Raw genomic sequence first — 21,656 nt, 5'->3', positions numbered from 1 at the left:
CGATGAGGAAGAAAAGTAGTTGGGATTCCGGATTGAACGGTACCTTATATAAAGTAAGAGCTTCCCCAGGCAGTGGCAGGCACAGCCCACCGTCTTCATCCATCTAAAAAAAGGGTATTCTGACTAGCCAATTAAAGACATCTTCAGAGGTCGAAAGGGAGTCTGTTTCCAATGGCTTTTGTTGATCGGTGTCCACTTCAGCATGGGAAGATGAAGTGGCCGTTAGGGGTCCCCCATCGTGTGTAATCTTAAGCAACAGCACCGCCTGGCCCTTCCACGCGTGAGATTGGGCTGCAGGGTCTTTTGTGGGGTCTTTGGGTGGCTTAAGTTGGTATTCCCTGATGCTTAATTAGTGCTTACTCCGTATAACTAATCACCAACCCGTACTCACTCAGCTCAGCCCTGTAGTGGAGAACCGTCAGACGCCGCCCAGGCACACGGGAAGACGGAAAGACAAAGAGACACTGCACCTGCCAGTAAGAAGAGAGGAGAGAGTACCTGAAAGACTACCCAGGTAGCTCAAGTCTTCCGAGAGAAGCGGTTGGTAGGAGAAAGAGTTGGCGTAGGGAGGTTGAGGGGCTCCAGCTAGTGATAGCAGCTACCCCGTTAGGGTTAGCGTGGCCCGTGATCTCCGCCGCCTCTTTTGGGAAGGCGCCAACCTCCTCCACCTGCTCCTGACGCTTTTGACAACTCTTGCAAGGCTTGGGTAGAAGGCCCAGGGTAAGTGATCTCTGAACAATGTGTTATATTTCCCAGTCTATCAATCTGTCTATGTAGCTATCCTGGCTACTACATATTCTATCTGTTACTAACTAGTGTCTATTGATTGCAGCCCCACGAAACGCCGGAACGAAGTATTAGCGAAAGAAAGGAAGCCAAGGGATGACAGCGAGTAAGCCAAAGGCCCACAGTGTCAGCCTTGTCTCTATATTGGGTGAAAAAAGAGGCAGGTAAGAATCGGTCGTTGGGTTGCTGGCACCGTTCACTCCGAGCGGGCGCTCTTGGTCTTCTTGCTGCGCAATTTCATCATCAGGAAGACCAGACCGTACGAGGAGATGCAGAAAAGGGCGGTGATGCCAGTCTGTGAGCAGAGAGAAGGATCTGTTAGCAACGCTGATCATTTCACAATAGGGGAATCCAGGTATACATACATCTCTCCACGGATAATATTTCTCTTTCAGGTTGAAGGTCTTGGCATAATCCGCGCCCGTCGAGTACTGACAGAAGTTACAAGAGGTGGCATTGGAGTCGAGCAGGTAACCTGCCTGTTCGGCGAGGAAGTTGGCCATGTACTCTCCGCATGTCTGGCCGGACGGCGCGTCGAACTGCACCCACTCCGAGGACTGGCACTCGACCTTGACCTCCCACAGGACTTCGCCCAATAGGCCGCCGACGAGATAGGTGAAGGGGTCCAGGTAAGACAGCCAGTAGCGCCAGAAGGGTTGCATGGACGAATACGGGACGACAATACCGCAGAAACTGATCATACCCGCGCCGATCAGGACGGGGTTCATGATTGCAGCAAAGTATTCATTCGGGGCGTAAGCAGCGATCGCCTGTCCAATCGAGGTGTAAAGGAACTCGTAAACTACAAGAGTCCCCGTGGTCAGTAGATGGATGTGTTGATTGGGGAAAATAGGTTTGGTAATGCTTACAGATCATCTGCAGATACATGTGGCCGGAGATTGAAGGCGTGGCCGGGAAGCCAGCCGTGAAGTACCAGCACAGGAAATAGATCGTGGCGCAGATGATGAGGTAAGGGATCTCTGAAACCATCTGGGCGGCAATGAAGGCGATCCAGTGGTATGTCTTGGACTTCTTTTCACGGGTTTCGAAGATGTCGCGGTTATGAAGGAAAAACGGCTGCATCTGGTTGATACATCCTGGTGCCACGAAGATGAAATTGAAGATGGCAAAGAGACGCAGCTGCAGGGCGAAGGTGCCGTCTCCGATCTTCCAAAAGGTGAATCCACTGAACAGTGCCGCAAAGACATGGAGGATGATCTTGTTCCAGACGTAGTCCTGGTCCAAAACGTCAGCATCGACCGCCAACAGTCAAGTTAGGTGAATATTGCCATTATCAGAAAACCTACCGGCGAGCGCCACAATTGGGTCATCAGGCGATACAGAACGGTCTTGAACTGGAACCAATGGGATGTGGCGAAGTCCGCTGTGTCTTCGACATAATCCGGATCGGCTTTTCCAGCCTCGTCCAGCTCAGCCAGCTGGGTTAAGGCCTGCTCGCGCTCAGGAGACTGATTCCAGACCTCGACCCAATCGGTCTTCTCGGTGGTATTTCCCTGGACGACTTCGACGATATGCTCTGCGGGGTTTGCGTCAGGCGGGCACGGAGCACCGTTGCGGGCGAAATAGTCGAGAACAATAGTTGAATCCTGGCCAGCTAGGACGGGTGAGTGAAACATTCATGCATAATAATATTGAGACCAAAGACTTACTCTCTCCGAAGTAGGTCATCTTTCCGCCCTTGGCAAGGAGAAGAAGCGAGTCAAATGCGTCGAACAAGACGGCCGAAGGCTGGTGAATAGTACACTGGCAATCTGATGTTAGAAGATAACCACAAAAAAGCCCATCAGTTTTTACATACCAGAACGGCCTGTCCGCCGTCGACCAGCTTCCGCAAGAAGCGAATGATGTTGTATGCAGATTGGCCATCCAAACCCGAGGTCGGCTCGTCCAGAAACAGCAAGGTTGGCTTTGCGACCAGCTCGACGCCCAGAGTCACTCGCTTGCGCTGTTCGATACTAAGGCCAGCTCCAGGGACGCCGATAAGAGCGTCACAGATGTCGCGCAGCTCCAGCAGATCGATGATTTGTTCCACGTAAGCGATCTTCTCTTCATATGGAACAGTCGACGGCTGACGCAGCACCGCAGAAAAGACCAGAGCTTCTTTGACAGTCGCCGTCGCTTCGTGTACATCCATCTGCTCGCAGTATCCGGTCGTTCGCTGGAAGCTGATGCCTTGAGGCCGGCCATCGATCAGGATCGATCCGAAGATCTCACCGCTGTCTTTCCGTTGAGCCAGTACATCCAGTAGCCTGATGGGAGATTGTTTAGTTTTGATTCGTGCTCGTGAAGCCCTGATAGGCGTTTTCAGGGCAACTTACGTGGTCTTTCCTGCTCCCGAGCTTCCCATGAGTGCAACCAAATTCCCTGGCTTGACATAACCGAACACTTTGTCGAGCAACTGCTTCTTCTGGCCATGGAAAGGAACATGATAGTCCAAGTTCTTCCAGGTGAAAGTGGACGGCTTTGCCGATTGGGACAGGAACCCGGGATCGACCTCTCCCTGCTGCGCATTTCCCGTGTTTTCGGCATCCGTGATCTTCTTGCGTTCACCGCCACGCTTGTACAGGAGGACCGACGATCCAGCCTGGTTGTTACGCAGTTCGAAACCGAGCGCAGTCAGAAAGATGAAAAAGATCCAGAAACCGATGATGACGCCAAACCCACGCCAGATGTGATGGGCGGAGTAGTTGAACTGCTCATGGATGTAAGTGGCGCCATCGATGACGCCGTTCGCATCACTTCCGACGACAGTGCAGCCTCTATACTGAGACGACTCATCGGAATACCCAGTGCCATAGGGGATATAATCCGGTGAGACGCACTGGAGCTTCAGGCCGACGAACTCGTTTGCCATAAGTGACTCGAAGGAATACGCTCCTGGATAGGGTCAGTTAACTAACCAGTTAGGCATTCCATTCCATGCTGAACGTACCTGGGTTGAGATAGAAGATCCACCGGAACCACACATGCATCTTGTGGAAGGGAATCAGGTATCCTGGAGAGAAGACGTTCCGTCAGAGGCAAGACTCAATCGAGTTATGATATGCAGGGGAGTGTTTTTGTGCTTACCGCCATACACAAAAAAGATCGTGGAAAGCAACCCGGTAATCTTGGAAGCATTGCCAAACTTGCCACAGAGCGCACCGATGGTGCGGAACATCTGGATGAAACACAGGGTCTGGGCGTTGACGACTATCCAGAAGGTGAAGAACTTTCCTGCATTTTGCTGCAGGCCGGCCATGAAATAGAGGATCAGCGAGAAGCAAGTGACCTGGATGAGGACGATGGGGATATCGGTGATTGCATTTGCGATACAGAACGCTGTCGGGCGGTAGAATCCAAATCGTTTCTGACGGGCCAGGATCGGACGACCCATGAAGGAAGCCGTGGTTTCAGACATGGACTCGAGAAGGAAGTAGAGGACGGGGAAGAAGAGAGCACCGGGTCGGAGGAAGACGGAGGTACTGTCGTCGGCCAGATTATAGAACAGACTGCCACACACGAGCGCCTGGATGATGGCCGAGGCGACTTTGATCATGAGCGACAGCTTGTCACCCCACATGATCTGGAACTGTCTGTATATAGGTGAGTGACTTGTCCTATCTCTGAGTAGGTGGAAGGGGTCATACCTGAGTGTGCAGGAACGGACCTGGTCCACAAGACCAGCAGTGTACACGCTTTTCGGGCGCGGAACATGATGTTCTCTCTTCTCGCTCGCCACCGCCATCTCCATATCGTCGACCTCATAGGTAAGCTTCTCGGGCGGGGTGAGAGACTCAAGCACCTCCTTGTTGATATTGCTCTGGAGGAACCGCCGCTCGAATTCCTCGGGGGTGTTGGGCACCTGCGCAGCCATGTCCGGACGAACGATACGCTCGGTGGTGACGGTGACGGAGGTCAAGAAATCGGCAATGTTGGCGCCCTTGGGACAGTCAAAGCCCATGTCTTCAAAGTACTGGCGCGCACGGGTGCGGGGGCCATAGTAGGTGACGCGGCCGTCTGCCAGCACCAGGATCTTATCGAACTCGTCGTAGATGCCGTTGCCAGCCTGGTACATGGTGGCCACGATCGTCTTGTCGTGGCGGTCAGCCTCACGACGCAACAGCCGAGCAAACTCCACCGCCGTCTTCGAGTCGAGACCGCGGGTTGGGTTGTCCCAGAACTGGACGGGGCTCTGGAGCAGGAGTTAGAAGATTGAGATGTTGGGTGGGTGGCTGCAAGCTGTCGATCAAAACAAACCTACCTGGCCAGCCATCATCTCGGCGAGAGAGACACGCTTGCGCTCTCCGCCCGAGACACCACGGATGAACTCGTTGCCCACGAGGGTCTTCTTGGTGTGGCCGATGCCGAGAGCCTCGAGGATGCCGTTCCGGTGCTCCTGCACAAACTCCTCCTTGCCGGGCAGGTGCTCTGGCCGTTCTCGCGGGACCTTGTTCCTCAAGGCGAACTTCATTGTGCGATTGACCGTGAGCGTGGGGAAATGAATGTCATCTATCATTCTCCGTCAGTTCGACTACCCCCGGAATGTATGGTGGTGGTGGCGGCTCTCACCTTCGTTGTTGAACATGATTTGTTGGCGGAAACGCCGTGCCTCAACGTGGTCCATGCTACCATAGTGAGTTTCGCCGGTGATCTGGTCGAAGGTGGCCCGGTCGTTGGAGAGAACACGCAGGAGGGATGTACAGCCTGAGCCGGGACGCCCGAGGACGAGCAACTAGAAGGGTAAGTTTTATAGTCCAACAATCACAGCACATGTGGACCCGCCTACCATTTCACCTGGTTTAACCTGGCCATTGATCTTGTTCAGGATAGTCTAGAAGACTATCAGCCTGATTCTCTTCTTTCTCTGTGAACCAAGGCTTACCCTCTTCGGACGCTCATTGCGCCGAAACCATCCGGTCACTTGTCGAGGATCGATCTCTGACCACAAGGTATCACCCAGCGCCGCATCAGGGGCGGTGACGTTGACCGTCAAGTCACGGAAGGTGAGGGTGAGACGCTTGCGGAGGCCGCCATCCTGCTGCTCGAGGTCGGTCGAGGTAGCCGTCGATGATGAGTCCATGGTGAGGTTGTTTGTCATATACTGCCGAGCGTATACCGGCAGTATATACGGGGGAATTGGCGAAAAGAATGGAACCACAAACGAAGGAAGTCCTCGACCTTGGATGACCTGGAGAGAGAGAGGCTTTGACCTTGAGGATCGACTCCAATGACAGGGGCAAGCCGGCAGTTATATTCAATGAATGTATAGTCAGCCTGTACTTACTATCACTGTGAGATTGCCAATTTGTAATTCCGTGAATGCCGTATATCCGCAAATCCGTAGATCCGTATCTGAGTGCAAGGAACCAATCAGAGCATCGGATGGGTCGGAAGAACGAGATTCGTGGCCGGATATACGCATGTTTGATCTGCGTGGAGGTCGATCAGGGCGAATAATCGGAATAGTCCGTTCTAGAAGGGTCGATGAGGAATGATAGGAAGGATTAGGAGTGGAAGCAATTCTTCTATGATTCATTCTATTAAAGATATACGACTAAATACATTCTAGGGTCTACCGTCTATACTCATGGCAGTCATCAGGGAGTGAAAGAATAAAACGGAGAAATTGGGTACACAGGGAGAAGGGAGAAGGGAGAAGGGAGAAAGGAGATTATAGGAAGGTATAAAAATAACCGGCCAAGAGGAGGCCAGGCACAAGCAGGGGCGTCGAGAAGAAGCAAGACAGAGGCTGCCGAAGCCGAGCGGCTCCACTCTCGGCGACCTTGACGCTGCCGACCCACGCGTTGTAGTTCTGGATGTCATCGGTGCAGTTTGGGGTGATGTCGATGCCGGTGAGCTGGGCGACGATCTTGTTGTTGCGGGTGAGGGTGATGTTGACGGCGCCCGTGTGGGAGTCAAAGGGGGCGCTACCGTGATAGATGCCGGTAGAGGAAGAGGAAGAGGAAGAGGAAGAAGACGGGGTGTTTGTCCAGTTGGCGGCCGAGGGGTTCCCGTTGATGGTGACGTTGATGTCTGCGGTGGCGTTGAGCAGGGCAGAGAAGAAGATACGGTCCTGGAGGATGTCCTTGGGGGGCATGGTGGTCTGACCCTGGGAGATGGCATTGCCCGTGGTGTTGCCCGTGGTGCAGTCTGCAACCGGATGGGCGCGGTACCAGACCATCAGGCTCTCCTGGGACAGGGAGGCGTTGCCGGTCTTGTACTGGGCGATGAGGTAGGGAAGAAAGGCGCGCCAGCCGTCGTGAGGCATGTTGGCGGCGTAGTTGTAGGGGGAGTCGGCGGTCTTGAACTGGGCGTATTCGGTGGTGTGAAGGGGTCCGATGTAGTGCGACTCGCCAAAGTCGTTCCAGGAGATGATCTCGAGGAAGTCCGGGGACAGGTCGAGGGCCTGCTGCCAGCGGTCGTACCACAGGTTGTCGCCGTTCCACACCCAGTTCTTGTCGTAGCCGGGCATGTTGGTGTAGAACCAGGGCGAGATGGGCATGATGTAGGGTTTGTTGTCGTCGGCGGCGGCCAGCGCGGCCATGTACTGCTTGTCGATGGTGGTGTTGACGCTCTCGGGTCCCCAGGGCCAACCGCCCCAGTAGAAGAGGCCGTCGACGACGCCCGTCTTGAGCGCCGCCTTGGGGCCGATGGAGGTCCAGTCCGGGATGAACAGGCAGCCGGTCTCGTTCTTGATGTCGGTCCAGTCGTCGGCGCTGGCGGGCCCCTCGAACGTCGACACCAGCGGCTTGCCCTGGTACGTGTAGTAGGCGTCGCTGGACGACCAGGCCTTGATCAACGCCGTCACGTTGTCCTTGGGCCAGATGGCCTCGGTCTCGTTGGAGCTGCTGCCGTCCGTGATCGTGCCCGTGCCCCCGGAGTAGTCAAAGGAGAAGAACATCTTGAAGCCGTAGTAGGCCGCCGTCTCGAAGCCCATCTGCAGCGGCAGCGCCACGTTGTCGCCGGAGCCCACGTCCAGCGCAAACGCGTCGATGCCGGCGGCCTGCGCCTCTTGGATATCTGTTTCCCAATCGGACGGCCCAAACGTCGCCGTATTACCCATCTATAGATCATCCGTCAGTCTTTTCGTCTCTTCTTCTTCTTCTTCTTCTTCTTCTTCTTCTTTACTTACCAGATAGTGCGCGAATACAGCCTTGGCCTGCGCCCGGCAGACCACGCCAAGCAGGCAGCACAGCGCAAGAAAGAGCCTCATGGTGAATGTATGATACTCAAACCAACCGAACCCCCGAAGACGAGGGCTAGAGGGGGAGCAGCCAGATTTAAAAGAAAGAATATCCCCCCCATCCCCCCCCATCCCCCCCCATCGACATGGGCTGTGGACAGTAAGTTCAAGGGAAATACCCACCTGGAATCCACAGAAGTCCACACGGGGATGGAGACGACAGGGCAAAGCTATCCCATCGGACCCAATGGAACCTAGAATGGGGATACCCTGATCGCTGGGTTACACCGAGACGATGCAGGCTGGGCAGATGGCAGTGAGACATCAGAACGGGCCTGATACGAGGCTGATGGAGCCTTGTCCCTTGCGTAGATAGAGATAGATAGGAGATGATATTCCATAGTCTGCTGCAAGTTTCTTTTTTTTTTTTTTTTTCTTTTTCTTTCTTTTTTTGGGGTCTTCGTTTTTGCCTGTCAATCATCAGCCAATCTATACAGAATTGAGAAATTGCCTGATACTTCCTGCAGTGCTGACTGTAGTCGGTAGGATAGAATTTGTTATCTGAGACAACTTCGTTCTATTCTTAGGCGATACGTCACCTCGCCATGTCTGGGCAGGGAGGGCCACAAACGAACCTGAACCTGGATACGAACCTGGATGCTTACCCTGGATTCCAGCTCCTGTTCTCCTGTTCTCCTGTCCTCCGTATGGAAGTACTCATGCTCTGTCAAGGATACTCCGTAGAGTACTCTGAGAGGACTCCGTCCTGTACTCCGAATCCGCATGCTGACTGCATTTGCAGGATCGGCAAATAAATACGGAGCCATCCAGACTCTGCAGCTGCATATCGGCCAATAGGAATCCCCATGCAGGTGGATGTGATGATGCGCTGCTGTGATACCTCAGACAATCCAGAGATGGACGTCGTTGGATTGTTGGTTTTCTTCGCGATGTTGCTGCCTTGCTGCCTTGCTGCCTTGCTGCCTGATGTCTACGAGACAGATAAAATTGTAGATAATACTATCACTATATAGTTACTAGGCTCTGCGCGGTAAGCAAGATTGGATCTGATGCAAAAAAGTACACCTGGTAGTGTACAGGGTATAGTATTAGTAGAACTAGATACTCCGTACTGTTAGTAGGTACTAGGTACGGGTACGTCCATCCCCGGAAGCGACAGAAAAGCCTCCAGGTCCATTGTGGAAAAGTCAAAGTCGAAGCCCATCTCCGACTGCGTAAAGTCGGGCAGGTCGTCGCTGCTCTTGACCGTACTCGGCTGGAACTGCAGCTCCTCCTGCAGCGCCTCGGCGTCGAGGGCTCCGACCCCGGCCATCCGCAACCCGGGCAGATAGTTCATCATCGAAGCGTAGCCAGAGCCAGACCCGGACGTCGTCGCCGAGAGGCTCGCCGTCGTGGCATTGCTGCCGCTGCCGGCGGCGGCGGCATGCTGGTAGGAGGAGGCGGAAGAGGAGGACGCCGGCGCGATCCACTCGTACGCCGGGTTCAGGCTCTTGAGGATCGCCTGCAGGGGCGCCACCGTGCTGATCACCGGCTCGCCCGCTCGCATCGACGCCAGGCAGTTCATCCCCGCATGGATCCAGGGCAGGTGGGTGCAGGCTGCGCCCTCAACGTTCAACATGTCGTACAGCAGACACAAACAGGAGCTGCCCAGGAAAAAGCCATGGTATCGGATTTCCTACCTGGTCAGCTACGCAAGTATACAAATTAAACATGGTACAAAGAAGAAGACACACCCTCGCTAGATCGTTAATGGTAGCCGCCTCGCAGAGGTGATGGATCGTTCGTCGGGCCGAGTACAGCGCATTATTGCAGGCTTCGTTCAGCCAGGTGGGGATCTCTATCGGACGATTGGCCGCCGCGGACGAGGATGATCGGTTTCCCCTTTGCAGTCGGCCCCGGAAGATCAAGAATGGTCGGTAAGTCAGAAGGATGATGTGATAGTATACTATATCGGTTGTCAGCAAGGGGTGGGGTTGATTTCTCGGGTCTAGAAGTGTCGGCTTACGGGTGAGGAGAATGGTCTGCCGGGCGCCGAGGTCGCCCTGCTGCGCCGGCTTGTCGAGTCCAAAGCCGAGTGCTCGCTGCATGTCCGGCTCGAAGCTTTTGAGGTCATTCGAGATCGACCGGGCGACCCTCCACATCTGGAGCAGGGATTCGTGTCGTTCGCCGTACATCTCCTCGGCCGATCGCGCGGTCGCCTTGGTGAGCCGGATAAGCGCCAGCAGGAAGGGATCTTCGGGATATGCGATATCAATGTCTTTTAGAGATAGCGAACTCGGTCGTCCTAGATAGAAGCAGCACCAGCTAGAAAATGTCAGAGAGAGAGAGAGAGAGAAAAACAAAGCTGGGATGTGTGTTTACGTCTCATAGAAATAGAGCCCCCAGAGCGTGACTCGGCGTTCTTCGATGATCTTCCTCATCCCTTCTTGATGGTTGTTGGCCGCCGCTTCCTTGTGTAAGCCAGCGGAAAAAGCCTTGCGCACCGCGGTACCCAGATGCAAGAAGGAGGAATTCGGTCTCCCCATCTCAGTCTGGTAGTGGGCGTGTAGACGTCAGCGGTTACTCTAGAAGAAGACGAAGAAGAAGGAAGAGAAAGGGCTCTTATCATCAGTAATGAGACCTGCACTGCCTGCAAGTTCACCACGTCGTCTAGCGGCGCCGTCAACGCCTTGGCCCGGTCGAACAGCAGTTCCCCCCAGTGATACTGCTCTGTACCCTGGGATCCCAACGCCAGAGCGAGCAACAGGATCGACTGCCCCAGCGGGTTCGCCGGCGTGTTCCACGACGGATAATAGAGCTGTTCGAGCTCGTACTCAAACGCCGCGCGGGGTTTAAAGGGCGTGAGGTGGTACAAGGTAGACAGGTACCGGCGAAGGAACTCCTGCGCAAGGGGATAGGGCATGAACATGCTCGCTGCGCCTGCCGAAGCGGCCCCCGCGCCCGCGGCGGCGGCGACGTCGCGCGTCTCGCCGGCCGTGCCGCCGAAGAAGATGCGGCGGAAGCTGAACAGATCGATGCCCGCGCTGGCCTCGTCCACGCCGCCGTGTGGCTCATGGTGCTCCACGTGCGGCGGGGTGATCAGGTCGCGATAGATGTGCTGCATGAGAGAAAAGTGTGACGTCGGCCCGTAGTAGAGCTGCACCTCGCACGACGGGGTGGCCATGTGCGTCGCCGAGACACTGCTGTGGAAGGGATTCAACGAAGAACCACCGGTAGTCCCATTATTATGAAGATGAAGATGATGATGATTATTTTTACTGCTGCTGGTGGTGTTGTTGTTGTTGTTGTCGTTGCGACCCTGCGAGGGACCACCAGGAGACGAGGGGTCTTCTGGACCTGTCCCTCCCGGAGACGCCTGCGAGGCTTCTGCCCTGTCGGACGCAGCCCACGAGGCCGACAGCGCAGCGACGGACGCAGCATCGCGAGTCTTCTTGCGCCGCTGGCGGGTGATGTCGCGGTACAGACACGGCGTCTTGCGCAGCTGGCACGTCTTGCACGGCGTGTGCCCGTTGCACTTGATCTTGCGCCGGCGGCATTCCTGGCACGCCTTGGAGATCCGCCAGCCGTCGCTGCTTCGTTCGTCCTCCATGCCTGCCTCCTGCAGTCGCACTCGCTGTCGCTCGCTGTCGCTCGCCGTCGTTGTCGTTGTCGTTGTCTGGGTTGTCGTCAGTGGCGAGGAAGGAAGCCTGGGAGATTCACGCGGTCACGTGAGACAGCTGAAAGTTTCCCGGACTTGCCGCTTCGGGTGAGTCACCTGATGTTTATTACTAAGCACAGGTTCTAGTTACTCCGCTATTAGTCATGCTTACTCACCAGTTAGTCATCAAATGACTCTGCTATAGAGTCTAGACAGTGTCCTATATAGTTACAACTCATCACTCCTACTTACTACTACTTTTACTTCTACGGACTACGCTGAGATCACGGCGATCCCGAAACCTGGCCGTCACATCGTCCAGACAGCCCGCCGCGGCAGCAAAGAACCCCAGGAAGGTCTTACTGGGCGCGAGCACGCGGCTGAGGTACTCCGGGTGGAACTGCACGCCGACATACCACGGATGGTCGCGCAGCTCGACGATCTCCATCCGCTGGCCGGCGTCGTCCTTGCCGACAAAGGTCAAGCCGGCACTCTCTAGCATGGAGACAAGCTCCGGGTTGACCTCGTAGCGGTGCCGGTGCCGTTCCCACAGCTCCGGCGCGGACCCGTACAGACGACGGAGACGCGACCACTCGCTGCCAGGCTGGAAGACGGTGCGGCGTTTACCCACCCGCATCGTGCCGCCCATATTTTCCCGGTCGATTTCGGGCATGTACACTATCACCGGCGGGTCGCAGCAGTCGGGATCGAACTCGGCGCTGCCGGCGCGCGGCAGGCCGCACACGTGGCGCGCGTACTCGACCACCGCCAGCTGCATGCCCAGACACACGCCCAGGTAAGGGATGTTGTTGGTGCGCGCCCAGTGCGCGGCCTTGATCATGCCCTCGGTACCGCGCTGGCCGAACCCGCCGGGCACCAGGATGCCGGCGGCGGTGCACACGTCGTGCCAGGCCTTGAAGAAGTCGGCGGGGGCGCTCTCCTGCGTGGCGTCGTCGAGGTGCGCGGCGTCCACCCAGACCAGGTTCAGCTTCTTCTCGCAGTGCATGGCCGCATGTTCCAGAGCCTTGGTCACGCTCATGTACGAATCGTGCAGGCTGGTGTATTTCCCCACCAGCGCGATGGAGACCGTCTCCAGGACGCGCAAGTCCTCGTTGGTCGCCAACCCTTGCCACTCCTGCCAGATCGCTTTTCCCTGCCGGACCAGCGTCGGACTCTTCTCCATCGCGGGCACCTCGAGCAGCCGGGAGATGGTGTGCAGCAAGCCCTGTTGCTCCAGCAGGATGGGGACATGGTACGTCGTGGACACGTTGTGCACGGCGACGACCTGCTCGCGATCCACCTGGCACGCGTCGGCGATCTTCTGCACCGTCGGCTCCTGCAGCGGGGTCTCGCATCGACAGGCGATGAGATCCGGCCACAGTCCCGCGCTGCGCACGTCTCCGATCGCCCGCTGCGTCGGCTTGGTCTTCTGCTCGGTCCCGATGAGCGGCACGTAGCTGACGTGGATCTGGCGGACATTGCGTTTCCCCACGCGCCGCTGCAGTTGGCTCATCGCCTCGACAAAGGGCGCGCTCTCGATATCCCCCACCGTGCCCCCCAGCTCGATGATACACACGTCGGGCTCCTGGCCCGACGCGTCGACGGGGATGCGCGCCACCCGCTCAACCCATTCCTGGATCGCATCCGTCAGATGCGGCACGATCTGCACCGTCTTGCCCAGATAATCTCCACGCCGCTCCCGTTGAATCACATGTTGGTAGATCTTGCCGGTCGTGATGTTCTGGTCCCGTCCGAGGGTGATGTTCAGGTACCGCTCGTAGTTGCCCAGATCGAGATCGACCTCGCCGCCGTCGTCGAGGACGTACACCTCGCCATGTCTGTTTGTTAGCGATGTAAGGAGAGTCAGATGCGATGGTAGGGAGAACTAACTCAGTGGGACTTGAAAATTAGCAGTAGATCTTACGAACCGCCGTAAATCAAAGGAGAAAAAAACAAAACTCACGCCATCGTCCCCGCATCAAGATTCATGTACGGGTCAATCTTGATGGAGGTAACCTTGACGCCCAAGGTCTTGAGCAGCAGACCCGTGCTGGAGGCAATGATGCCCTTTCCCACGCCGGAGATGACGCCACCGGAAACCAGAATATACTTCATAGCGCTAGATAAGAGATGATGCCATCGATAGTGTCAAATGGATGCTTCCCCCTCAGGGGCAAAAAGGGGCGAAGAGGAAAAGCAGGAGGGAAGAAAGAAAGAAAATCGATTGCGTCAAGAGGGAAGCGGCAGTATTAGGCGGTGTATGCGTCACATGACATCACATGCGATTGTTTTCCTTATTGTTTTGCCTTACCTATGGTAGATGGAGGTGTTCGGGTAGATTTGCAACACAACTACAGGAAACATGGCATGACAGGGGTGAGGCGCAACGGCTAATCGGTGGGTCGAGATCCTTGACATCTTAAAATGAATGATTGTAGCGGAAGGAATAGGTAGTGTGCGGTAGAGCTCGTCGTATTGACAGTTCCTGGAAGTTCCAGGTACTGTAACTGCAAGTGCAGTCGTATGACAGACCGGATTGTCTGGGGAATAGTTATGATACATTGAAGAAGTGTAATTGAGGTAGGTCTATCATGTCACTGTACAGGCTGATTGAACATGTATGAAGAAAATAAGAGGAATTGAGTAGAAGTAGAAGAAAAGTAGAAGAGAAGATGAAGAAAAGTAGAAGAAGAGAAGAAAATCGAGAAAGGTCGTTAAATTTGGTAGCCGTATACTTCACGGTAACACTGGTACACATCGGGGCAGCTAGAAGGTCAGAAAATGGGGGGGATAAAGTATTGTTTAGGAGACACGTACTAGACAGCATCCATGCCAAAGATAATATGCCAAGAGTACTCCATGATGCGGCTGACCGTCTCATCGGAAAGATCGGTGGTGAGGACCCAGGTGTAGAAACGCAGGTAGTCCGAGTGCGGGCGCTTGAGGACCTGGTCGCGCGAGACGGCGAACTGGGAGCAGCAGGCGACGCCGACCTCCTCGGGGACGGTGGAGGTGTTGAACAGCTCCTGGTAGGCGCGGGCGTAGTACAGCTCGGCCTCGCGGCCCTCGTCCGGGGGGTCGCGGAAGGGACGAATCTCGGCCGGGCAGCCCGGGTCGTCCATGCAGCGCAGGTTGACATAGCCGTTCTTCTGGACGAAATCGGGGCGCAGGAGACGCACCGACTCGACGTTGCTGTAGTCGAAGGTGTCGGTGTGCCAGGCTTGCGGCCAGCCGGAGCGGTGGCTGTGGAGGAAGATGATTAGGCTGGGCAGGCTGTAGTAATGATCCACGATGTATTGCAGATACGCCAGGCTCTCGCGGCCCTTGTTCACGGGGGTATGGTAGGTCATTGAGGTGTCGTCGACGGTGTAGATCATGCTCCGCCATCTAGCACGTTAGTTATGTCTCAATTTTTTTTTTTTTAGAAATCAAGAGCATCGTACTCGTTTAATTCGGCCGCGACCCACGAAGTATCCTCAAACGACAAGCGAGCCATCACGATAATCCGGTCGTTTGGTGTGTCGATCGGGATCGACTTGTAACCCGCCGGGCGGGGACTTTGGGTCCCATGTAAGACAAGGGCATTCTTGAACTCGACGTGAGCTACTGCATCAGAGGGCGCTGACTCTTGCTGCTGCGGTTGTTCTTCTTGTTCTTGGTGTTGGTGTTGATGTTTCTGTGTGGACTCTTGCTGCTGTTGTTGCTGTTGCGACTGTGGCTCCGATTGCTGCTGCTGCTGCTGCTGCTGCTGATTCTTCTGTTGCCCGAACGTGTCCGACGAAAGGGAAGAGACCGTCTGGCGATACTGAGTAGCGTGAAGCTGGTCTTTGACGAGCCAAATGATGCAGAGGAGGAAGACGGCAAAGCCGAGACCACGAACCGCGGATCTCATCGCATAGCAGAACGAGAGAATCAAAGAAATCAATAGATAAACAGAATGAACAGAATAGAATGGATAGAATGGATAGAAGGAGTGAAATGAGCGACTGACACGATGCATGTACGAGGGAGAAAAGAGAGAAGAAGAACAGACTACGGCATGAGGAGGACAAAGTTTGGGAGGTGAAAAGGGACAGGCACGAGGCGAGACACGAGGGAGGGTAATTTAACTAACAGTGGTGGGACCATGAATGAGGAGGAAATTGTAGCCGACTATTATCGATAACTAGTTGGAAGTGTTGATTATTTATCTATTCACTATTTATAGTTATCTCTTGATTTATATTTATTTTGTATTATTATTATTGAGACTGTGGATGGCTGGACTCGATAGAGAAGAGCTGGACCCTGAATGATCTGGTGCCTGAGGCATTTGTAGTGCCTTACTGCCTGAGGCACTATTAGTGCCTGAATGCCTGAGTACCTGCCTGAGGCTGCAAATGGTCAATCAATTTACTCACTCAACCTATTGTATAATTCACCTATAATCTCCCTCAGCATCTGCACCTCAAGAGATAGAATCGTTTGAGGCGCGGTAACCCCTGCTTGACCGAACAGTTGGCCTTTGGTGAAGCTGATGCTATCCAAGCCAGGTGAAGGAGTTGGGAAGATAGACTAACAATATCAGCTTCAATCAGACTGGAGTATGGGAAGACAGATAAACAAACAATCTCATTGCTTGTCAGACCATCACCACCACCAGCAGCAGTCCGTCGCCAGATCTCAGCACGCCCCCCAACCGTCCCCCCGCCGGTGACGGTCCATCCAAGCAAGATCACCAGCTGAACGGATTGATTCCCCAGCATCCACAGGTCTTTATCGGCTCGCAGATGGGGCATTGAGTCTTCCCATCCAGACTCGATGACGATGGTAGGGAAGTCGCTAGTATCAGGTCGGAAGAAGAAATCCGGCTCTGCAGCAGACCCGGTGTATGCTCCCGTAAACCCGGCAAATGCTCGATGTATCATTAGTTTCTTGATATATAGCATATAGCTTTGCTCTATTAAGGTAGGACATACTTGTTCCTACTCCATTACCCAGTAAATTGCTCTCCTGTAGGTTTAAGAGCCCTTGAATGCACCATACCCTGCTGGAATTTATCGCCCACCGTTGGTGAGCGTCATGGAGTTCAGGAGGCATCACTTTGATTCTGAGAACTCTGGAAAATGAGTTGTACACAAGTCTATTGCATCAGGTTAGAATGATGGAGTATGTATGGATACTACATATATCGATGGTTGTACCTTGCGGCAAGTCGCTCAACCTCCTCATCTTCAATCAGGAATCGATAGACCAACCCTCCTTTCTCCGGCTCTACCTGTTCGTAGATGATCTCAGTGTCCTGTTCTGCTTCTCTGATCTGATGCAGCACGTTGAGAACCATCTTCTGTGGTGTAGTGTCTTTCGGGAAGACTTCCTGCGATCGAGGCATGTTGACAGAGGTGGGAAGCAAGATAATACCTGTATAGGCAAAATATATAATTGTCTTCATAGGCTACGAGGTACCATGGCTCTCAATATTCACTAGTAGAGTAACTATGAGGTATGCTCAACTTTAACTATAGTGAATACCATCAGATCGGCGTCATCTATAGTACTTAAGATTCCATATTAATTCATTGATCATTATCACCATAAATACTAGATACTCTCTTCATCCTCGCGCTGATCTACTCCGGCATCTGCAGCACGTACCGACCGGCGATCTTACCTTGTTCTGGGTATCGTTAGCGAAGGATCAGTCAAAGAAGAAGAAGGAAAAAAAAAAAAAAAAAGAACTTAGCTTACCCATGAGCTCGTAGACCTTGGGCAAATCCTCCAATGGGACCGTCTTGAACGGGGCCTTGATCAACCCCCGGCGGAAGAAGTCGACCGCCTCGATGCCATCCTGGCGGTTACCGACGTAGCTGCCCTTGATGTTGATCATCTTGACCACCGTGCCGAACACGGGCGCCCGGAGGTAGGCGTTGGCCGGCAAGCCGATCGCCACGATCGAACCGCGCGACCGCACGTAGCTGGCCGCCTGCTGGAAGGGTCCCTCGGACACGGCCAGCAGCAGCACGGCATGCGGGCCCAGCCCGTCCTCGGTGGCGGCCTGCACATCCGCGACCAGGTCGCTGCTCTTGGTGAAGTCCACATAGGCCTAAAACTGTTAGTAACTAATCCATCGAACCATCCACTGGGTTGATATATGACGTACCTGAGCACCCAGCTGCTCGCACATGGCGCGCTTCTCTTCGCCGCCGTCGATGGCGATGATCCGCAGCCCCATCGCCTTGGCGTACTGCTGGGCCAGCGATCCCAGACCACCGCCGGCGCCAACAATGGCGACCGTCTGACCGGGACGAGCCCCCGACTCCTTCAGACCCTTGTAGACCGTGATGCCGGCGCACAGGATGGGCGCGACCGCGTCCAGCGGCACATCTTTGGGGATGATCGAGACGTGGGCCGCCTTGGCGGTGCAGTACTGCTGGAAGGTGCCGTCGACGGTGTATCCGGAGAGCAGGGCCTTGGCGCACAGAGGCTCGTCCGACTGGCGGCAGAACTCACACGCCAGACACGATCCGTGCAGCCACTTGACACCTGCGTGGTCGCCAATCTCGACCTGAGTGACCAGCTCGCCCTTGGCGACCACCACTCCGGCGCCCTCGTGGCCGCCCACCAGCGGCATCTTCCGATCCAGCGGCCAGTCTCCCTTCAGGGCATGCAGGTCGGTGTGGCAGACACCGGAGTACTTGATGTTGACCAGCACCTCATCCGGGCCGGGCTTGGGGACGGGGATCTGCTTGTAAACGACACCGCTCTCGGGGCTCTCGATGACCTGGGCCCATTGCATCTCAGGAATCGCCATGGTGATGGTGTAGGGGTTTTGAATTCAACTCAGTAGAAGAAAAATTATAAACAGGCAACCACAAAAACTCCCAAAGGACTCTATCACAGAGGTCAATTAAAGGAAAAAGACTGTTGCTTGTTGAGGAGGGGTAGAGGCAGAAGGAACAGCCGGGACCGTTGGGATCACAGGGGGAATTTTATAGTCGAGAACATGGGACTGGTGATCTGAACCAAGTCCACTGGTTGGATGTCAGACTCGGATGGCTGAGCAGACCACCCTCAACTTGGCACCACTCAACACCATGCCATCCTGGATCGATAGGCTTTTGCAGGCTTGGAATTGCGAGTTTTAAACCCCTCCTATACAGATCCTCAACACTATGCGATTGGCCAATCCTGCTTATGAGGTGGCGGAAAACAGGTATCCTGATGCGGGGTGGTAAGAGCAAGGAAGATTATGGCGAGAAGAATACGGTTCCTGGAGGGGCAACCGGCGTTTCTCGATTCTCAATCAGGCGATTGCTATCCATGTCTCGGTGGGATAGCGAACGCCCTCTCTCTCTTTCTCTCGGGCTTTGGTCGGCCGGCGGCCGGTGAGGGGAATAAAGTGGGCTGATGCTTGAGGAGCACGACGCTCTATCTGGATAACGGTTGACGTCACTCCCAACGAATTATTCGCAGCTTCCGTACCTGTGTCAACACAGTGGTCAACAGGGTCCATCCATATACACAGAGAATACTCCGTGGAATGAAGGAGATTCTAAAACCCCAGCCCTGCAGCATCGCAGACAAAGGCACGAGAAGCCTAAATTTTGGAATTGCATAAATTGCCGATCGTCCCCCGCATTCCTACGAGCAGCGAGCGGCCTTGTTCCGCACACTCGGGCGAACGGGATCTTTAAAGAGGTGGATTCTCCCAGGGAGATATGCAAGACATCTTATTTCTGGTTGCGAAATGGATGAAAGGAGATCCTATATTTGGAGAAGGCCGATCGGGTTCTGTCCGGTATCAGTACAGCCTTTCGAAAGTGGGATCTTGGTGTAGGACCATCATCCATGAAAATACCTTATAATCCTTGGAACAGTAGTATCGCCGTGTCTCCTTGAAGTAGAGGCTCGAGGCTTATTGGGAGTCTGAGAAGTGTATGGTAGAGCTGGTTCGTAGGAAAGGAAACCTCCTATAAATCCGAGACCGACCTTCGTGGGTTGATGGACCGTCGAAGTTATATCATCCATCTACTTCCAAGGTCCTCATGAAGGAGGAGGACTCTTTACTGCATTGAGAGGTTCATCAAGGTCCCCAAAGTTGTTTCGTGTTGGTGATGGTCATGCTAACAGCGGGGAAAGATGCATGCCCCCATGTGCTATGAAAGAGCTAAAGGAATTTTTCAGAGCCAAAATGTACAGTAGATAATTGATAGCAATAACCAAAATATTCCGGAGAAGCTTATACATAATAACAGGAGATAGCCATGTTGAAAAACACTTGTGTATGTGTAGTAATCATCACTTGAGAGACAAAATTGATGGACCAAAAAAGTGCAGAAGAAAGGAAAGTAATAAGAATGCAGTAAGAAAATAAGAAAAAAAGATCTATATCTCAGCAGAGTCCCTCGTGGTGAGTCTCTGCCTGAGTAGAAATCATATACTTATGCCTTCTAGTAGTCGTTAGCAAACCGATACCTTCGTGTATTTTCTGGGCTCGACCTCTCACGTTTGAAGCTGACCCGGCTGCAAAGCTTCCATTTTCACAGACCGGCCATCGTTCCGCTTCCTGCCAGTACGGCTCATGGGCAGGTTTGCCCTTGAGGGTACCTTCAAGATCTAACGGATCCATAAAGGTTTGCCATTGGGAACGGTTGTCGATCCAGCCTGGGCCGAGTCGTTCGGTTTTGCCATCGAAATCAAGATATACCCGTTTTTCGCGAGGCAGGTACTTCCCAGGATGGAGGAGATTGAGCCACAGAGTGAACACCGCCATCGGTGCTGCCTCAAAGACGTAGAGATACCATTCGTGCTCGAGGACGGGGCTGCTGCACGATGGCGAACAAGCGACTGCCGAGATCTCTGCAAAGGACTGGACAACACGGAAGACGCATCGGATCAGGACGAGAGTCGAGGTACCATAGAGGGTGACGAAGAGCATGCGCACATTGTGAGGCAGCATCCCTGCACGCGCGCAGCGGCGGTTGACCACCCAGAGCAGCACCACCAGCCACACCTCGACAGTCGCCTGGAGGATGAGGGCAGCCTTGACGAGCTTGCCACCATTCTCAAACGAAGATATATCTGGCAGCGCGGTGGCCATGGTCGAAGCTCCCGCGCCAGTCAATCCCTCAACCGCTGCGCCTAGGTAGATGAATAGAAAGCTCACCCGGTTCGGGTTGAGAGGGGAGTGCATCGGAAGATAGTTCAGGAGTCGTCCGATGGCATTGTACGCCATTGCCGAGTAAATTGGTGGTCCGGCGAGGGTGAAGACCGTCTGCACGATATACAGGTTCAGATTCGCGGTGTGATAACTCGAGACGCAACGGGCGATCCAGCCTGTCAAGAAGACGGCGCCTCCCCAGAACATCCAGAACGTCACACCCCAGAGCTTATAGAGACTGAAGACCATCATGTCAGCGACAAATTTTGATGCAGGGCATACTTAAGACTGACTAGTTCTGGTATAAATGCAAGACCAGAGATGCCCCGATCAGCACAGAGAAGATTGCCGGCAGAACATGGCTGGGAGTGTATGGATAGAGGCTCGTTGCCTCGCTATTCGACGACATGATGATCCAAAACAAACCTAATAAATCAGATGAAGCTGGAAAAGAAACCGTTAAAGAAACTCGTGCAGACAGAAGAAGCCTTCGAAGACACTGACCATGACCCGGGACAGACTCTCCTCTTATACTCCCCATGGCGAGCAACAAACACAGCCCTCAAAGGGCCCATCGACCCCCGCAGGCATTCCTCAGCCTTGTAGCGCTCCATCGCACCGGATTCAGGGTACGATCACCAGCAGCGTGAAGCATTCTGGAACGACAGAGAAGGACTGGAGGAGATGTCGTTGTCCCTGTCGCTCTTTCCTCATTTTGGGGAGGACAGCGGCGCGTCGAACCATATCCGGTTAGCGCCGTCCAGCGGGGGGCGCGGCTCGAATTCCACGTGACCCAAATGACATAATCACACCACGTGACCGATCGTCCCGCGCGGGGCGTCGGTGAGGCTGAAGCGAGCGTCTTTAGGCAGGTATATTATCACCAT

The 21,656-nt window shown here is 54.3% G+C and overlaps 8 protein-coding genes across 8 annotated transcripts; all 8 read right to left on the bottom strand.

The window, feature by feature from the left end:
- Window positions 1–518: 518 nt before the first annotated feature.
- On the bottom strand, window positions 519–6,115 carry ASPZODRAFT_110765 (hypothetical protein). The gene is made up of 14 exons (XM_022721006.1): window positions 5,672–6,115; window positions 5,576–5,620; window positions 5,359–5,521; window positions 5,051–5,298; window positions 4,437–4,981; window positions 3,877–4,382; window positions 3,740–3,802; window positions 3,126–3,684; window positions 2,606–3,056; window positions 2,457–2,550; window positions 2,094–2,401; window positions 1,656–2,022; window positions 833–1,588; window positions 519–720 (listed from the first exon to the last, which is right to left on the bottom strand). The coding sequence occupies exons 1-13, from the start codon at window positions 5,885–5,887 to the stop codon at window positions 858–860; spliced, it is 4,296 nt and encodes a 1,431-aa protein (XP_022584908.1). The 5' UTR covers window positions 5,888–6,115; the 3' UTR covers window positions 519–720; window positions 833–857.
- Window positions 6,116–6,411: 296 nt separating this feature from the next.
- ASPZODRAFT_129014 (hypothetical protein) lies at window positions 6,412–8,093 on the bottom strand. Its single transcript, XM_022722172.1, has 2 exons — window positions 7,922–8,093; window positions 6,412–7,852 (listed from the first exon to the last, which is right to left on the bottom strand). The coding sequence occupies exons 1-2, from the start codon at window positions 8,000–8,002 to the stop codon at window positions 6,461–6,463; spliced, it is 1,473 nt and encodes a 490-aa protein (XP_022584907.1). The 5' UTR covers window positions 8,003–8,093; the 3' UTR covers window positions 6,412–6,460.
- Window positions 8,094–8,953: 860 nt separating this feature from the next.
- On the bottom strand, window positions 8,954–12,229 carry ASPZODRAFT_1165843 (hypothetical protein). Its single transcript, XM_022721142.1, has 6 exons — window positions 11,807–12,229; window positions 10,599–11,679; window positions 10,355–10,536; window positions 9,999–10,297; window positions 9,727–9,938; window positions 8,954–9,668 (listed from the first exon to the last, which is right to left on the bottom strand). Exons 1-6 carry the CDS (start codon window positions 11,815–11,817, stop codon window positions 9,108–9,110), a joined length of 2,346 nt encoding a protein of 781 aa, XP_022584906.1. The 5' UTR covers window positions 11,818–12,229; the 3' UTR covers window positions 8,954–9,107.
- Window positions 11,699–14,044, bottom strand: ASPZODRAFT_1163839 (hypothetical protein). Its single transcript, XM_022721137.1, has 4 exons — window positions 13,594–14,044; window positions 13,521–13,529; window positions 11,807–13,468; window positions 11,699–11,747 (listed from the first exon to the last, which is right to left on the bottom strand). The coding sequence occupies exons 1-3, from the start codon at window positions 13,743–13,745 to the stop codon at window positions 11,875–11,877; spliced, it is 1,755 nt and encodes a 584-aa protein (XP_022584905.1). The 5' UTR covers window positions 13,746–14,044; the 3' UTR covers window positions 11,699–11,747; window positions 11,807–11,874.
- Window positions 14,045–14,356: 312 nt separating this feature from the next.
- ASPZODRAFT_33204 (hypothetical protein) lies at window positions 14,357–15,180 on the bottom strand (the record flags this gene model as incomplete). Its single annotated transcript, XM_022728250.1, has 3 exons — window positions 14,357–14,396; window positions 14,448–15,017; window positions 15,074–15,180. Coding segments are annotated over 3 exons (717 nt in total), but the record flags the coding sequence as incomplete, so codon positions are not given.
- Window positions 15,181–16,022: 842 nt separating this feature from the next.
- ASPZODRAFT_13475 (hypothetical protein) lies at window positions 16,023–17,001 on the bottom strand (the record flags this gene model as incomplete). The annotated part of the gene is made up of 4 exons (XM_022723622.1): window positions 16,023–16,184; window positions 16,238–16,524; window positions 16,589–16,752; window positions 16,814–17,001. 4 exons carry the CDS (start codon window positions 16,999–17,001, stop codon window positions 16,023–16,025), a joined length of 801 nt encoding a protein of 266 aa, XP_022584903.1.
- A 238-nt stretch (window positions 17,002–17,239) lies between these two features.
- Window positions 17,240–18,420, bottom strand: ASPZODRAFT_58389 (hypothetical protein; the record flags this gene model as incomplete). The annotated part of the gene is made up of 3 exons (XM_022728762.1): window positions 17,240–17,286; window positions 17,358–17,712; window positions 17,770–18,420. The coding sequence occupies 3 exons, from the start codon at window positions 18,418–18,420 to the stop codon at window positions 17,240–17,242; spliced, it is 1,053 nt and encodes a 350-aa protein (XP_022584902.1).
- Window positions 18,421–19,848: 1,428 nt separating this feature from the next.
- On the bottom strand, window positions 19,849–21,178 carry ASPZODRAFT_149721 (hypothetical protein; the record flags this gene model as incomplete). Its single annotated transcript, XM_022725519.1, has 3 exons — window positions 19,849–19,886; window positions 20,085–21,007; window positions 21,063–21,178. 3 exons carry the CDS (start codon window positions 21,176–21,178, stop codon window positions 19,849–19,851), a joined length of 1,077 nt encoding a protein of 358 aa, XP_022584901.1.
- Window positions 21,179–21,656: the final 478 nt, after the last annotated feature.

This window comes from Penicilliopsis zonata (genome assembly GCF_001890105.1).
Source record: "Penicilliopsis zonata CBS 506.65 unplaced genomic scaffold ASPZOscaffold_2, whole genome shotgun sequence".
Classification (NCBI taxonomy): Eukaryota; Fungi; Ascomycota; class Eurotiomycetes; order Eurotiales; family Aspergillaceae; genus Penicilliopsis; species Penicilliopsis zonata.
This window is presented reverse-complemented; position numbering and strand designations above follow the sequence as displayed.

What these genes read in the sequence shown, in the direction of transcription:
- ASPZODRAFT_110765 (XM_022721006.1), bottom strand. Translation starts at nt 5,887, where the DNA reads ATGACAAACAACCTCACCATGGACTCATCATCGACGGCTACCTCGACC. An exon ending in GATCTTCTATCTCAACCCAG is followed by an intron (nt 3,685 to 3,739) that starts GTACGTTCAGCA and finishes GACCCTATCCAG; the next exon opens with GAGCGTATTCCTTCGAGTCA. An exon ending in GATGACCTACTTCGGAGAGA is followed by an intron (nt 2,402 to 2,456) that starts GTAAGTCTTTGG and finishes CACCCGTCCTAG; the next exon opens with CTGGCCAGGATTCAACTATT.
- ASPZODRAFT_129014 (XM_022722172.1), bottom strand. Translation starts at nt 8,002, where the DNA reads ATGAGGCTCTTTCTTGCGCTGTGCTGCCTGCTTGGCGTGGTCTGCCGG. An exon ending in CTGTATTCGCGCACTATCTG is followed by an intron (nt 7,853 to 7,921) that starts GTAAGTAAAGAA and finishes GATGATCTATAG; the next exon opens with ATGGGTAATACGGCGACGTT.
- ASPZODRAFT_1165843 (XM_022721142.1), bottom strand. An exon ending in GCAGACCATTCTCCTCACCC is followed by an intron (nt 9,939 to 9,998) that starts GTAAGCCGACAC and finishes CAACCGATATAG; the next exon opens with TATACTATCACATCATCCTT. An exon ending in CCATTAACGATCTAGCGAGG is followed by an intron (nt 9,669 to 9,726) that starts GTGTGTCTTCTT and finishes CTGACCAGGTAG; the next exon opens with GAAATCCGATACCATGGCTT.
- ASPZODRAFT_1163839 (XM_022721137.1), bottom strand. Translation starts at nt 13,745, where the DNA reads ATGAAGTATATTCTGGTTTCCGGTGGCGTCATCTCCGGCGTGGGAAAG.